Genomic DNA, 15,795 nt, shown 5'->3' with positions numbered 1-15,795 from the left:
GAAGACACAACCCAAGATCCCCAGTGAGTCCTAAAACTATAAATACTGAACTCCCTATTTTTATATATGTATGATTCATTTCTGCTTATATATTAAGGATTGCAAGAGATTAACAACACTAAGTAATAACAAGAGACAACAACTAACTCAATATACTATAGGAAATGTTATATGAATATGGTCTTTTTCTTTTTCAAAATGTAACATAGTCACCCTTTTTGTGATGACGCAAGATGACAGAACAGGTAAGAGATGAGATGAGTGACGTAGGCGTTGTGATTTACCAGCCTACCCTGGAAGGGCGAATTGAAGAAGCCCTGCAATACCCAGGATGCTGAGCTGATAATAGCTCTCTAGTAACTAAGGGAAGGAAGTGCACACAGTATTGATACTTTGAATAAAGAAAAAGTTTGCATGCTGGGTAGGATGGAGCTACACTGCTCAGAGTGACACACAATTTAAAACATGTGAATTGCTTACTTGAGGGACCTTTCTATTCAATAATTTTGGACAGTGAGTAATTAAAATTACAGAGAGTAACATCCCAGATACAGGGGGAGTTCTGTATGAACCATTTAGGGTCTTTCTTTGGAAATGCCTTTATGTCAAAACTAAGCAGTTTATTCCTATGAAAATGAGTAATAACAGTACACATAAGGCAAATCTGCCTCATTCGTGACCTAACCACCCACAGCAGAGAAAGATGCATACTACGGCAGACCGCATCATACCTGAGGATCGGGAGCATCGTTAGCCTCTGTCACAGTTACGTGCTTGGCGGTGCTTCCGTCATCTTCTTCAACAGCTTTAAAAATAAAGACACACATATATGGCATCATAAGAAAATGTCTCGGGTAATTTTTTCCAGACAACAACTTGTCAGGGAAACATGGACTTATAAAATGAAAACACAGCAGTACCGTTTGCTATTCGCATGGAAGGCTACCTGTCACACGGTGTCTGTCATGCACATTACCTCATCTACTAAACCAACGCCAGTGGAAGGTTAATTCCAGTTCTTCTCACCATCCCTTCACGTCCTGACATCATCCTTTCAGTACTGTGCTTTACCAGAGGAACTCCAGGTACAGTAAGGGTGTCTGTTCATTTTCAATTAGAAGAGTCGTTAAATTATTATTTTTTAATGAAGGACTGAACCAGGGGCTTCACATTCTACTGCTGAGCTGTGTTCACAGGTCGTTCACTCTTTTTATTTTTATTTTTAAGTTGCATCTTACTGAGGTATCAAGGTAAGCCTTGAGTGGATCCCCCTACCTCAACTTCCTAAGTAACTGGGAGTATAACTCTGCACACATGCGTGTGTGCGCAAGTTGTGCTCTGGATGGCTCGATAAATGTCTTATTACAAAGGAAACGATACTTTACGGCTTACTTACCGGGTGCATTGCCACCACAAAATTCCAAATTCTAGAATCCTGTGTCCACCTCGTCCTTTCCTCTGGACCTCCCTGTCAAGCATTTTACAGCCCTTTCCTCACTGCTACAACAACCTCCCCCACGAGGAGCTGGTTCCAGCAACTGCTAAGTATTCAGTCTCAAAAACATAAATACAAGTGCCACGCTTGGCCTGTGCATTCCTTATCTTAGATGTCTGCTCACTGCCAACAGGATTCCTCCCACTCTCCAGCTTCTGTGGAATCTCTACTCTCACACAGACACTCAATAAAAAATATAACATATGAAACCCTGATCCAAGTTTGACGACTGCGCAACTTTTCAGTGTGGACAACTTTGTTGTACAACTAATAACAAGTGTGCGCTGAGTGCCCGCTCTGGACCTGGCATTGGCGTTCTGCTCACAAACAAGACAGATACACCCCATGAAGTATACATATTACCTGGCTTCACAGTCAGTGACAGCTACAAGAATAGTGTAGGATGAAGTGAGGGCTGGAACTATATAAAGTCTCCTGCCACCCGAGGAAGGGAGTGTGGGTCCTGCAGGTTTTTTTCTGATTTCCACATGAACACCATCTCATAAGCAACTCCTGCCAACCCCCCCCCCCCACATGTACACACACACACACACACACACACACACACACACACACACACGTCAACAGGATAAAGGGAATGGCACTATTAGAAAAGTGGCCTTGTTTGAGAAAGTGTGCCATCCCAGTAACACTTCTGCCTGCGGGCCACATCATGATGATAGTGGGAACTCTGAAACTGTAAGTGACCCACCCCAATTAGATGTTCTCTTTGTAAGAGCTGCCATGGTCAGGGTGTCTCTTCACAGCAATAAAAACCCTGACTAAGACAAAGTTGGTACCAGAGACTGGGGTATTGTTGTGATGGGCCTGACCATGTGTTTGTTTGGAGGAATTTAGACTTTGGTACTTTGAGTTAGAAAAGCAGTGGAATGCTTTAAGCATTGCTTAATGGGCCATACTAGTAGGAACATGGAAGACAGTGGTGCTGAGAATTATTTGAACTATGGGGGTGCACACTCAGGAGGTTTCAGAGGAGAAGAATTTTAGCATGTCGCCTAGAGATTGCTTTTGTGATATTTTGGTAAAGAAGTGGCTGTCTTTTGCCCTTGTCCAGAGAGTCTGCATGGGGCTAATTGGATTAATTTGGTTGGCAGAAAAAAAAAATCTCAAAACAGCCTCATATAGATTCTGTTGTGTGGATATTAGTGGCAACTCTAATGAAGATTTAAAATTAAAGGAACAAGGTGAGCAAGGAAAAACATTTGAGGAGAAAAAGGTAACCAGAAAGTGGAATGTTGCTCAAGGAGATAAACAGATAAAGTGAATAATGAATGACCTCAGGGCAAAGTCTCACCCAGTTAAGTTTAGTTAAGTTTCCAATGTGTAAAAAGGAACTGAAGAAAAGCTTAGAACCCAGTGTGGCAGGGCACACCATTAATCCTTGCATTGGGAAGACAGACGCTGGTGGATCTCTGAGTCTGAGGTAGCCTGGTCTACACAGCGAGTTTCTGGGCAGCCAACTTTAGGCAGTAAACAACAATGCTGGTGAAGAGGTAATTGAACAAGTGGAGGGGGGAGGCATGTTCCAGTCCCAGTAAACAGCAGAACTGCACAGTTTTGGCCATGTGGTTCTGGCTTTAGAGTTAAGGATAGAAGAAAGGAGCTATGGTATAAAGCCACTGAGGCCAAGCATGTATCAGAGATATCCCTGAATGGAGGCTTAGTAGAGAGGTCAGTGCATGAAGCAGTGAAGTTGAAGCCTGACTTGCCTTAGAGAACCAAGGCACTGGAGATGCCAGAGTCATGAGATATCTGCAGAGGAAAGCTGCTAACAGGGAGTGGAACCAGCCAAAGAGAAAGAAGTGTGTAATAGTCAAATCTAACAGAATTGGAGATCTGAAGAGTGTTTGGACATCAGACACAGAGATGCAGAGTTTGGAGTTTGCCCAGCTGGTTTTCAGTCTTGCTTTGGTCCAGTATTTCCTCACAATGCTCCCCTCCCTATGTTCTATAATCATGGTAATGTATATCCTATGCCATTACATGTTGGAAATGTGTTTTGCTTTGATTTTCATTTTATAGGGGATTACATTTAAGAGATTGCATGAAGGCAATTTTACCAAAGCAATCTATAGATTCAATGCAATCCCCATCAAAATCCCATCAAAATTCTTCTCAGATCTGGAGAAGACAATAATCAACTTTATATGGAAAAACAAAAAACCCAGGATAGCCAAAACAATCTTATACAATAAAGGATTATCTGGAGGCATTACCATCCCTGACTTCAAACTCTACTACAGAGGTACAGTATTGAAAACAGCTTGGTATTGGCATAAAAACAGAGAAGTCGACCAATGGAATTGAATAGAAGACCCTGATATTAACCCACAAACCTATGAACACCTGATTTTCAATAAAGGAGCTAAAAGTATACAATTGAAAAAAGAGCATCTTCAACAAATCATGCTGGCAAAACTGGATATCAACCTGTAGAAGAATGAAAATAGATCCATATCTGTCACCATGCACAAAACTCAAGTCCAAATGGATTAAAGACCGCAATATCAGTCCGAACACACTGAACCTGATAGAAGAGAAAGTGGGAAGTACTCTACAACACATGGGCACAGGAGACCACTTCCTACGTATAACCCCAGTAGCACAGACATTAAGGACCTCATTGAATAAATGGGACCTCCTGAGACTGAGATGCTTCTGTAAAGCAAAGGACACTGTTGCTAAGACACAAAGGCAACCCACTGACTGGGAGAAGACCTTCACCAACCCCGCAATTGCCAAAGGTCTGATCTCCAAAATATATAAAGATCTCAAGAAACTAGACCGTAAAAGGCTAATCAACCCAATTATAAAATGGGGCACAGAGCTGAACAAAGAATTCTCAACAGAAGAAGTCCAAATGGCCAAAAGACACTTAAGGTCATGCTCAACTTCCTTAGAGATCAGGGAAATGCAAATCAAGACAACTTTAAGATACCATCTTACACCTGTCAGAATGGCTAAAATAAAAAATACCAAGGATAGCCTTTGCTGGAGAGGTTGTGGAGAAAGGGGTACACTCATCCATTGCTGGTCGGAATGAAACTTGTGCAACCACTTTGGAAAGCAGTGTGGCGGTTTCTCAGGAAATTTGGGATCAACCTACCCCTGGACCCAGCAATACCACTCTTGGGAATATACCCAAGAGAGGCCTTATCATACAACAAAAATATATGCTCTACTATGTTCATAGCAGCATTGTTTGTAATAACCAGAACCTGGAAACAACCTAGATGCCCTTCAATAGAAGAATGGATGAAGAAAGTATGGAATATATACACATTAGAGTACTACTCAGCAGTAAAAAACAAGGACTTCTTGAATTTTGCATGCAAATAGATGGAAATAGAAAACACTATCCTGAGTGAGGTAAGCCAGACCCAAAAAGAGGAGCATGGGATGTACTCACTCATATTTGGTTTCTAGCCATAAACAAAGGACATTGAGCCTATAGTTAGTGATTCTAGAGAAGCTAAATAAGGAGAACCCAAAGAAAAACATATAGGCATCCTCCTGAATATTAACCTTCATCAGGCAATGAAAGGAGACAGAGACAGAGACCCACATTGGAGCACCGGACAGAAATCTCAAGGTCCAAATCAGGAGCAGAAGGAGAGAGAGCACTAGCAAGGAACTCAGGACCACAAGGGGTGCACCCACACACTGAGAAAATGGGGATGTTCTATTGGGAACTCACCAAGGCCAGCTGGCCTGGGTCTGAAAAAGCCTGGGATAAAACCGGACTCGCTGAACATAGTAGACAATGAGGACTACTGAGAACTCAAGAACAATGGCAATGGGTTTCTGATCCTACTGCACATACTGGCTTTGTAGGAGCCTAGGCAGTTTGGATGCTCATCTTACTAGAACTGGATAGAGGTGGGGGTTCCTTGGACTTTCCACAGGGCAGGGAACCCTGATTGCTCTTCAGGCTGAGGAGGGAGCGGGACTTGATTGGGGGAGGGGGAGGGAAATGGGAGGCGGTGGCGGGGAAGAGACAGAACTCTTTAATAAATAAATAAATTTTTAAAAAAAAGAAAAGAAAAAAAAAGAGATTGCATGAATCTCAGAAGAGACTTTCAACTTTGGACTTTTAAACATAGAGACTGTGATAGACTACGGGAACTTTTGAAGTTGGACTAAACACATTTTACCTTTGAGGGCCAGAGAGTAGAATGTGGTGGTTTGGAAGAAAATGGCCCCCAAAGAAAGTGGCACAATTAGGAGGCATGGCCTTGTTAGAGGAAGTGTGTCACTATGGGGGTGGGCCTTGAGGCCTCTTTTGCTCATGCTTCCCTCAGTGTGTCAGTCAGTCAACTTCCTGTTGCCCTGAAAGATGTCGAACTTTCAGCTATTGCTCCAGCACCATGTCTGCCTGCATGCCGTCATGCTCCCTGCCATGATGATAATGGACTGAACTCTGAAACTGTGAGCGAGTCATCCAATTAAATACTTTCCTTTAAAAAGTTGCATGATCATGGTATTTTTTCACAGCAATAAAAAAAAAAAAACCTAAGACAGCAGTAGAATCTTTTAACTAAAGTAAGATGAAAAGTCATACAAATACAACTATGAAAATGCATCAGACTCTCTGTGGGGATCACGCAAGCCAGGAGGACATGGGTGATGTGCTTCTCAGAATAATCATATTTGGCATGAGACTTAAAGCCGAGCTAATCACTCATTGCAGGGCATAGTGATACATGACAAGCCTCAAGACAGTACAGACCACAGTACATTTAGACTTGAGCCCAGAATCTGTATCCTTTGGTACACATGTCCTCAATGTCTGTCAACTTGTTTGTGATGATAAAATCTACCACAGCAGCAAAAAGAAACAGAGAAGCCAGTCAGGAGACTGCTACAGTGGCCTTCCTTAGAAATGGGACAACTTAGGCCAGGGAGGCAGCAAAGAGAAAGAGAGAGGTGGAGGGCTTGGGCTGTACTCTTTGACAGAATAAGACCACCTGACAACGAACTGAGTCTGTGATGGGCATCGGCTGTCAGTGATGATCCTCATCCTTCTGCCCTCTCCTTCAAAGTGACAAGGATACAACCCTGTACCCTAACTGCACCCATGGACTCTCTCACGGTGGACTTATACATATCACACTTTCTGCTTAGCGGTTTTTAGATTATCATTTTGTGTGCTTCTGCTTTTGCATGACTTTTGTGCTTGCTGTGTGATACTTGCTATGAGGCCCACCTCTGGAGCTCAGTGTACAGTATGCCCTGTAAAAGCGAGCAGGGATGACCAAGGCATTGCCAAGAGCTCAGAACAATTCTACTTATACCACTTACATACAGACTACAATAAGCTACATCTTTTAACTATTCATGAAAGGAGGGAGCGTAGTTCCCCTATTAAACTACCCAGATAACTAAGATCACTCCTACCAGCTGAGCATGCCCAGGCTCGGCGGGAACAGTGGAAGTAGAAAGAGGCTTTGCCCCTATTTTCAGCAAAAGTTCCCATTCGTTCTTATTCAAAACCGGTCTCCTATTGCTCCTGTGGGCCACTTAGGAGGAAATTTAAAGACACAAAAACAAAAACAAACACTAGCAGAGACCAGGAAAGGAAAAATAATTTAGAAAAATGACCTCAACTCCTCTTAAAAAGGTAACAGACCCCAAAAGCAGTAATTCCACTTAGTCAAATGAATTTCCATATGAAGTTTCATCTGGTGAGCAAACTACCACACATGAATGGAGGCTTCCTTTACATGAAGACAGTTGTGAAATACTGGCGTACACCATAAAGACGTGTCTCTGCCTACAGTGCCTTCTGACTGGTTTAGTAAAGAGCCGAATGGTCAACAGCCAGGCAGGAGAGGATAGCTGGGATTTCTGGGGAGAGGCAAGAGAATGCGGGATCTAGGTACAAAGACTTTGCTAGAGACTCTGTAGAAGTTAGACATGGTACACGACAGAGGTAACCACGCCACGTGACTGGATGTAAATTAACAGAGACAGGTTAATTTACATTATAAGAACTAGATGGGAAAAAGCCCAAGCTAAGACCAAGCTTTCATAATTAATAATAAGTCTCCCTGTCATTATTGGGGAGCTAGTGGTCCCACAAAAGAAAGTCTGACTACATTTGAGAAAGATTGTTACAGAGGACTGTGGGCATTTAATTTGTGATTTACTTATTTTCTTTCATTCCTCAAACCTTTACTTTTGATTAATAATAAAGAAAATAAAAGTTTGAAATATTTTAGTTAATAAATTCATGCTTTTTTGAAACCATGTTCTGGGGCCTAGGTGTTTCTTTCACTCATCTAACTCAACTAAGATACAGAACATTAGGGTAATGCATATGAACTGATTTTTTTATGTCAGACAGAGCTAATACTGATTCTTTGTGTGTGTGTGTGAGTGTGTGTGTGTGTGTGCGCGCGCGCGCACGCGCACATGAGGGGGGGAGGGAGGACACAAACACAAACACACACACAGGAATAGTTTTTTTAGGCGGAGGGTGTTTCGAGACAGGTTTTCTCTGTGTAGCCCTGGCTGTCCTGGAACTCATTTTGTAGACTACCCTGGCCTCAAACTCAAAAAGATCTACCCACCTCTACCTCCTGAGTGCTGGCACTAAAGCTGTGTGCCATCATGCCCAGCTCCAGAGAGTTCTTAATACAAAAAGGTAGAATCAAGAAAGAATAGATGAGCATACAAGAAAAAAAAAAAAGATGAGTTTGTCCCCAGTAGCAATATTACATTCACCTACTCATTCATTCACTCATTCATGGCAGGATTGTGCCTGGGCTTCAAGTGCACCTTGCCATTTGTCTTTATCAACAATACCACACGTACTCTCACATCTTTAGAGATGTCAATATCCACTGTCTGTTACTACACTTAAATAACAGAGCAAGACTCGTGCAAAGGCAGCCAGACTGTCTACATCTATAGTGGAGGGTAAAGAAAAGGGAACGTCCTAATCCAGTATCTAAGTAATCTTTGCTTTTTAAAGAAAAAAAAAACACTGAATAATAATAATAACTCTCAGGGTACATTTCGCCTGTGGCTCACATTGAGAACAAAACTTATTTGTTCTAGACTTTCAAAAATTTATGTTCACCCCAGGAAATCATGCATATGAAATATGTAATTGGAACTGTCTACTGAGCCTACAATATATACATTAGTGTCAAAAATATATTAGGAGGCAACTTCTCTCTTATCTCTTCATCTCTCCTAACAATGACATCAGTGGCAAGAGGAGGAAGAGGCAGGCAGTTGTTTAGATTCTGGGTTCAATTTTTCCTCTTATCTGATCTAATAAGGGTAGGTTGGAGGAGAGTTTCTATGCAAATATTGATTCTGGGACAGTTCCCTCCAGCAGGACGTGCTCATAGGAATGACACTTCTGGGACCAGGGAGGCTAGAAGCCTCACCTGCCAACACAAACCATCCCCTTATCTTTACACACACAGAATCTAAAGCAAGAGCCAGTCTTTAAAAATAACTTTCAGTATAACAAAAAGACAAGTATAAGACTCAGAATCCGGACTTTGAATAGTGAATGTTAGAGACCACATAAGAACTAACAGTATATGCAAACTACTTACCACTAATTCTCATAAGAGTACTTAGTTTAAATGCATCTATTTGTAAACCAGCCAGGAGGGAGCTCAGAGCTCTAAGAGCTGACAGCTTCCAAGGCTACACCGGCCTGCCTTGATAGCGCTGTATTTCTTCCTTTTATCTTTTCTTTCAGAACTCCATGCCTAAGCACTATGCTTATTATCACTCTCAGCCTTCCTTAACCTCTCCATCTCCTCCCACATGTCCCCCAACTTCTCCAATTCCTTGATCTCTTCATTACTGTGCGCGTGCACACGCACACACACAGAGTCCATTTAATGCTGCTTGCATTTATGTGTTTATGGCTGACCTCCTGGGCTTGGATAAACCATCCAGGAGTCATCGCTAGAGAAAGGCAATTCTTCTTTTCTCTGCAGCTATTTAGTTGCCTGCAGTTCTTCATCTTAGGTAGGGGCTTGTGAGATCTTCCCCATCCACACTGGCATGAGGACGCGAAAAAAGGGACCCTTCACTCATTGTTAGTGGGACTGTGAACTAGAGCAAGAACGATGGAGACTGGTGTGGAAAATCCCCAGGAAACTAAAAGCAGATCTATGACACGACTCAGGTTCACCACTCCTGAGCACATGACCAAAGGACTCCATATCCTGCTCTCCAGCTACTTGCTCAGCCTTACTCATTGCTGCTTTATTCAAAATATCCAGTAAATGAAGACAACATAAATGTCCTTCAACTGATGAATGGATAATGAAAATGTATCTATATACAGTGGGATTTTATTGAGCTGTACAGTAAAACCAAATCATTACATTTGTGGGTAAACAAAAGAACAGGAAAATAGTGTGCTGAGTGAGGTAACCCTGGCCCTATGTCCCCAGAACAAGTTCCTTCCTTCCTTCCTTCCTTCCTTCCTTCCTTCCTTCCTTCCTTGTTTTACCTACATATATGTATACATACCACATGCATGTCTGATGCCTTTGGAGGCAAGAAGAGGTGTCACATCCCCTAGAACTGGATACAGTCAGTTGTGAGCAACCATTTGGGTGATGGGGACCCAACTAGTATTCTCCAAAAGAGCAGACATTGTTTTTAACCAAACCACTGAGCCATCTCCCCAGTCCCATGGAACGAATTTTCTCTCCCAACAACTTGCCATGATGGATACTAAGGAAACTCTCCTAATGACTCCATTAATATTACTTAAACCAAAATATAACAGGTAGCCTTTCGTTTTTTAAATTTTATTTATTTTTGTTTGAGACAGAGTCTTGTCAGCTGGTCTAATATTTACTATGCTATTGTGAGATATTGTTTTAACTATGTAAAGATGTTTTGCATTTGTTTAACTATGTAATGATGTGTTTAATTATGTAATCTTACCTGCCTAAAGCACACGATTGGTCTAATATAATGCTGAATGACTCAGCACTCAGGAGACAGAGGCGGGCAGATCTCTATGAGTTCGAGGCCAGCCTGATGTACAAGAGCTAGTTCCAGGCTGTGAACCAAGGCTACAGAGAAACCCTGTCTTGAAAAAACAACAGCAAACAAACAAACAAACAAACAACAACAAACAAACAAAACAGAAGCTGAACGGCCAATAGCTAGAACAATAGAGAGAATAGATAGAGAGAATAGAGAGAATAGCTAGAATAGATAGAGAGGGAGAAGCCTGGACTCAGTCCACCAGAAAGACAAGTCATAAGAGCTAGTGGAATAAGCACAAGATAAGGCCAGGCATTCCTAAATAATATTAAGTTGCTGTGTCAGGATTTGGGTGCTGCCTAGTGGCCCCAAGGAGAGCCTGCCAGGCTGGCCTCTCAGTCACAGGAGTGTTCCTGTGTTGTCCTGCTGATCCTGCGATGACAAGCAGTGTTCTTTAAATGTGATGCTCATTGAAGATGTCCTCAATGACTTTGTAAAGCAGAGACCTATACTCGTGCGGAGCACTGAACATACAAGAAGAGCGTATTATGGTCAGCACACTTCTTGTAAAAGCTGTTCGTTTGTGGTTTGTTTTTAAAGTACTGACATGTCAAAGAAAACTTTACCTGAAGACAGAAATTCAGCATTTTAAGTTGCTTGTGACTAGTCAGAAAAGATAATATACTGAACACTTGACAGAGTTTAAGACTCCTTCACATATGCGGCACCTTCTCTGAAACAGAGCCGGCCAAACTGCACGCCATCAGCCCATTCTTGGTGTTCTGTTTTTCTGAAATAGTCTGACTGTAGCTCAGGTTATCCTGTTGCCTCTATTTCCTGGGTGCTGGCTTTACTGGCCAGTGATACCACGTATTACTCATGTTAATCTTGGGATAAATTTCTTTTCAGTTCTCGCCCTCTGCAGTGAAAGAGGGCAGAATGCAACAAAAAATTTGAAAAGTAGTTAAGATCAAAATGTATTAGAACTGGTATTTTTCACAGGTGGGAGCATTATATGGATGGAGGTGGGGTCCTTCACGTGTTCTGTGGACTGTGGACATACAGAAGGCAGGAAAGCACTGCAGAGTTTCCAGCCACAGCAGGCAGGACCCGGTTCCTCTTTATGTAAACCATCAGCTGTTGTTTTGTACCATCCTGCAGAGGTCTCATAATATTGTTTTAGGAAGCCCCTCCACAGCACACCCTGCACATTCAGCAAGGAGCTCTGTGTGAAGTGGCAGGGTAGCGGCTGCAGCAACATGTGCACATATTGCCAACACATCGACAGCAGCTTCCAAATGCTCACATCCTTCCTTATCTATAAAAATAAGAAAAGCAGTCCCAGATTGTGACTGCATTAGTGACAGTGTTTATTTTAGTGTTGAAATTGAAGATTAGGGGGCAGTATCTACGGCCTGGTGCCAGCACATGGCAGGGTGTTTGAGTCTGGATTCAATGCTGACCAGGGATCACACACCCACGTTTTGCTAGCTTGCCAGCTAATGGTAGTGTTAATCATTTCAAATGCTTCTTTCCAGATCCTTCTTCCTGAAAGCTTGCCCTAGGCTCTCCTCTCTTTGCCTCTTTCCTCAGAGATCTTTTCTGCTCTTGTGGGTTCAATCTGCATCACAATGCAGATTATTCACCAATATGGGTTTCTCTTCCTATCCCTGTGAGGCTCAGGCCCACACTGCCAATCACACACTGAATCCTTCCATTTTATACAACATGACATCAACTATGGAAAAACTACTGTGGCAGGTGTGTGGGGTGGGATACCCAGGCTAACAAGCTGCCTTGTGGGTTCTTGATATCCCCATGAGGTTCTAGGGCAGGGGAAGGTCTGGTCCTCTCTTCAGTCTGTTTCCAAGCACTCTTAAGATTATCCTCATCTCTGAGGACCTAGGACTTACCACAGGGCAGGGAACCCTGACTGCTCTTTGGACTGGAGAGGGAGGGGGAGAGGAGTGGGGGGAGGGGGAGAAGGGTGGGAGGAGGGAGAGAAGGGTGGGAGGAGGGGGAGGGAAATGGGAGGCTGGGAGGAGGTGGAAACTTGTTTTTTTTCTCCTTTTCTCAATAAAAAAATGGAAAAAAAAAGATTATCCTCATCTAACAGATGAAAAAGCTGAACCCTGAAGAGGACAAATAGTTCTAGAATGGCACAGGAAACCAGTGAAGGAGACACCTTAAGTACTCAGGTGTCACCATGTCAAAATGTTCTACAAACTTAGTTGTTGAAAATGAATAAGAGTGAGGCTAAAATAAAGGAAGCAAGAGTGGGGGTACGGATAGTGCTCCACACAAGAGTGGGGGTACGGATAGTGCTCCACACAAGAGTGGGGGTACGGATAGTGCTCCACACAAGAGTGGGGGTACGGATAGTGCTCCACACAAGAGTGGGGGTACGGATAGTGCTCCACACAAGAGTGGGGGTACGGATAGTGCTCCACACAAGAGTGGGGGTACGGATAGTGCTCCACACAAGAGTGGGGGTACGGATAGTGCTCCACACAAGAGTGGGGGTACGGATAGTGCTCCACACAAGAGTGGGGGTACGGATAGTGCTCCACACAAGAGTGGGGGTACGGATAGTGCTCCACACAAGAGTGGACCTGGGTTATCTACCAAGAGTTTAGGTTCTAAAAATTAAAGCCATGAGAACTTAGTCTTTTATAGCTTTCTAATGCAGGGAGACAGAAGTCTACCAGAATCATCAAGACAATGCGAGGCAGTGAGGATGCTGCACCAAGAGCTGAGCAGCTTCCCTGGAGCTGCAGCATAACCAGCCTGTGTTCCACACTGCACACTTGACTGCAGGGCTTCAGCTCCAAGGACAGCTTTCTTGCTGCTTCATTCACTTGGTTCTGAGGTTGAAGGTTTCTATTTCATTTCTCAGGTCTTTGTCTCTCTGCTATGACTCTCCAAACTTCATTTTCTTTTATTTCATAAGATGTTTTAACAGTGTTTACTTTTAAGTAAGATTTAATAAGTTCAGTTAATGGAAAATTATTCAACAGAAAAAAATGATAATGTCACTAGAACAAAGAGTATTATATATCAGGCCCTGAAAGAGAGTATAAATATTCACCACTTTCCCAGGCAACAAAGAGGTAATCTGGACCTGATCCATGCAAGTAACTCCTTTTCTTGCTATGCTCACCAGAAATATATTGGGGGAGGGGGGAGTTTGATTTTAAAGCGAAGATGACTTGTACTTCATTCAAGTTTTACAAAAAACAAAAAGCAACCTTGGTTATAATATCTTTTTTTCTATATTTTTCATGAGAGGCAGAACAATTCGGGCCTTTTGAAGAGGCTTTCCGGGATGTGTTCTGGCTAGGGGACAGATGGAGACCAATCTGTTATAGTCCCATGGTGCAGGAAACAGCCAGATACGTTCACTTTAAAGGATCCTAAAGCACTCGGTTACTCTATATAATTTCTCCTGGGAATTAAGTTCCAAAGATTTATCTAAGCTTGTAAAAGAAAGATGGTTTTGAGGCCTAACTAGGCCAGCAAAAGCCATGTACTTTATGCCATGTCTTTTACCCTACCAACAAGCCCAGGGGCATGTGCTATGAGTTCCATTTCACAGAATCGGAAATGAGCCTCTGGAAGTCACTAAGTCATATGCCTGGCTAACCAGGACCAAGCTGGAGTCCTTTGGTTTGTTTTTACAGCTACATAATCCTGCCTTTAAGACAATAAGCTAGAAAGGAAACAGGTCACATCTCCATGGAACACCCTTATTAACTAAGGGTTTACAGTAAAAAATCTACATTAGCATATATTAATTGCATAAAATCATCATCATTATACTTTACACACTTTACATACTAATATTCACATCCCCATTACCCTCTCTTATATCACCTCCCTTCCCCAAATAGTGTCCTTTTATTTTCATGTCTAGACCTTACATGTGAAGAAGACTTGTCATTCCTGTCTTCAACACGAATATCTCCACTTTTATGCATTTTCTTTTTTGTTTATTAACATTTTTAGTGCTTGAGGTTCTTATACATGCATGTAACATATTTTGACTAAATCCACCCCATTTTCTCCTCTTCAATTCTTCCCTTATCCCTACAATCACTTTCCCTCCCAAATTTATGTGCTCTTCTTAAAAGACCCACTGAATCCATTTAGTGCTGCCTGTGTGTACATGGATGTAGGGCCGTCTACAAGAACACGGGCAGCCTTTTGGGGGATCCACCAGTGAGGTAAATAGAGTCCCCCAGCAGCCCTCAGTTGTCAACAGCTCTTCAGCAGGGGAAATGGTGTGGGAGGTCCTTCTGTTGATGTGTTGCTTTCATTAGTTAATGAATAAAGAAACTGTTGATAGGGCAGAACTTAGATAGGCGGGGAAAATTAAATGGCATGCTGGGAGAAAGGAGGGAGAGTCAGAGAGACGCCATGGATCCGCCACCAGAGTAAGACATGCTGCCGAAACTTAGCTGGTAAGGCACTGCCACGTGGCGATACACAGTTTAATAGAAATGGCTTAAACGAAGATGTAAGAGTTAGCCAATAAGAAGTTAGAGCTAATGGGCCCAACAGTGTTTTAATCAATATAGTTTCTTGTTTTTATTCCGGTTCTTGGCGGCTGGGACAAACAAGCGGCCCTCTCCTTGCAACAGGATAGGACTTCAAGAGCCCTTTCCACTACACATGCTAGGATTTTTGTTGATCTTGTGCCAGTTGTATGCAGACAGTCATAGCCACTGCATTCATCTGTGAAAATGCACTGTCATAGCCAGCAAATCCCATTTCCCTGCGGACTCCACAATGATCCCTGATCCTGGAGGGTAGGAGTAAGCTATAGAGATACCATTTAGAGCTAGCCATTCCAGCCTCCTGTTTTCTGTAGTCTAAGCAGTTGCGAGTTTCTGCATTTTCATCACCCACTGCAGAAAGAAGCTTCTCTGATGAGGGTTGAGTGAGGTAATGATCTATGGTATAAAGGTAGAACTTAGGGGCAGGTTATTATATTACTACATCTATTTAGCAGAATACTAATGGTCTGCTATTATTGAGCCATGGGCTTTGGACTACTTAATGGTGGTAGAAAGCATGAATTCAGTCTTGTGGAGTGGGATTTAAATCCAGTCAAAAAGAGGAAGATTGTTTCCATAACAGTCATGCTATTTTTCCACCAGTGAGCATATTGTGATTTTCTTCTTCTTTATGGGTGAAGAACAATTGTGTGTGTGCATATGCATACATGTATTTGTATGCACGTGCATGTGTTTTCTTACATTTCCTTATTCATCTGCTGATGTCTACCATAGATGATAGATAAG

At 42.5% G+C, this 15,795-nt stretch overlaps 1 protein-coding gene across 2 annotated transcripts in view; it reads right to left on the bottom strand.

Moving 5' to 3' along the window:
* Window positions 1-15,795, bottom strand: part of Rapgef5 (Rap guanine nucleotide exchange factor 5) — a 253,743-nt gene that overhangs the window by 134,828 nt on the left and 103,120 nt on the right. For both annotated transcript variants that reach the window (XM_041638782.1, XM_041638784.1), the window contains exon 8: window positions 732-805. In XM_041638782.1, the coding sequence (XP_041494716.1) occupies window positions 732-805 (74 nt within the window). The remainder of the gene's footprint in view (window positions 1-731; window positions 806-15,795) is intronic.

The sequence above is a fragment of the Microtus oregoni genome, unplaced genomic scaffold (genome assembly GCF_018167655.1).
Source record: "Microtus oregoni isolate MIOR12 unplaced genomic scaffold, Mior012 000056F_ref0000123, whole genome shotgun sequence".
Lineage (NCBI taxonomy): Eukaryota > Metazoa > Chordata > Mammalia > Rodentia > Cricetidae > Microtus > Microtus oregoni.
The sequence above is the reverse complement of the archived record's forward strand: the minus strand, read 5'-3'. Positions and strand labels throughout refer to the sequence as shown.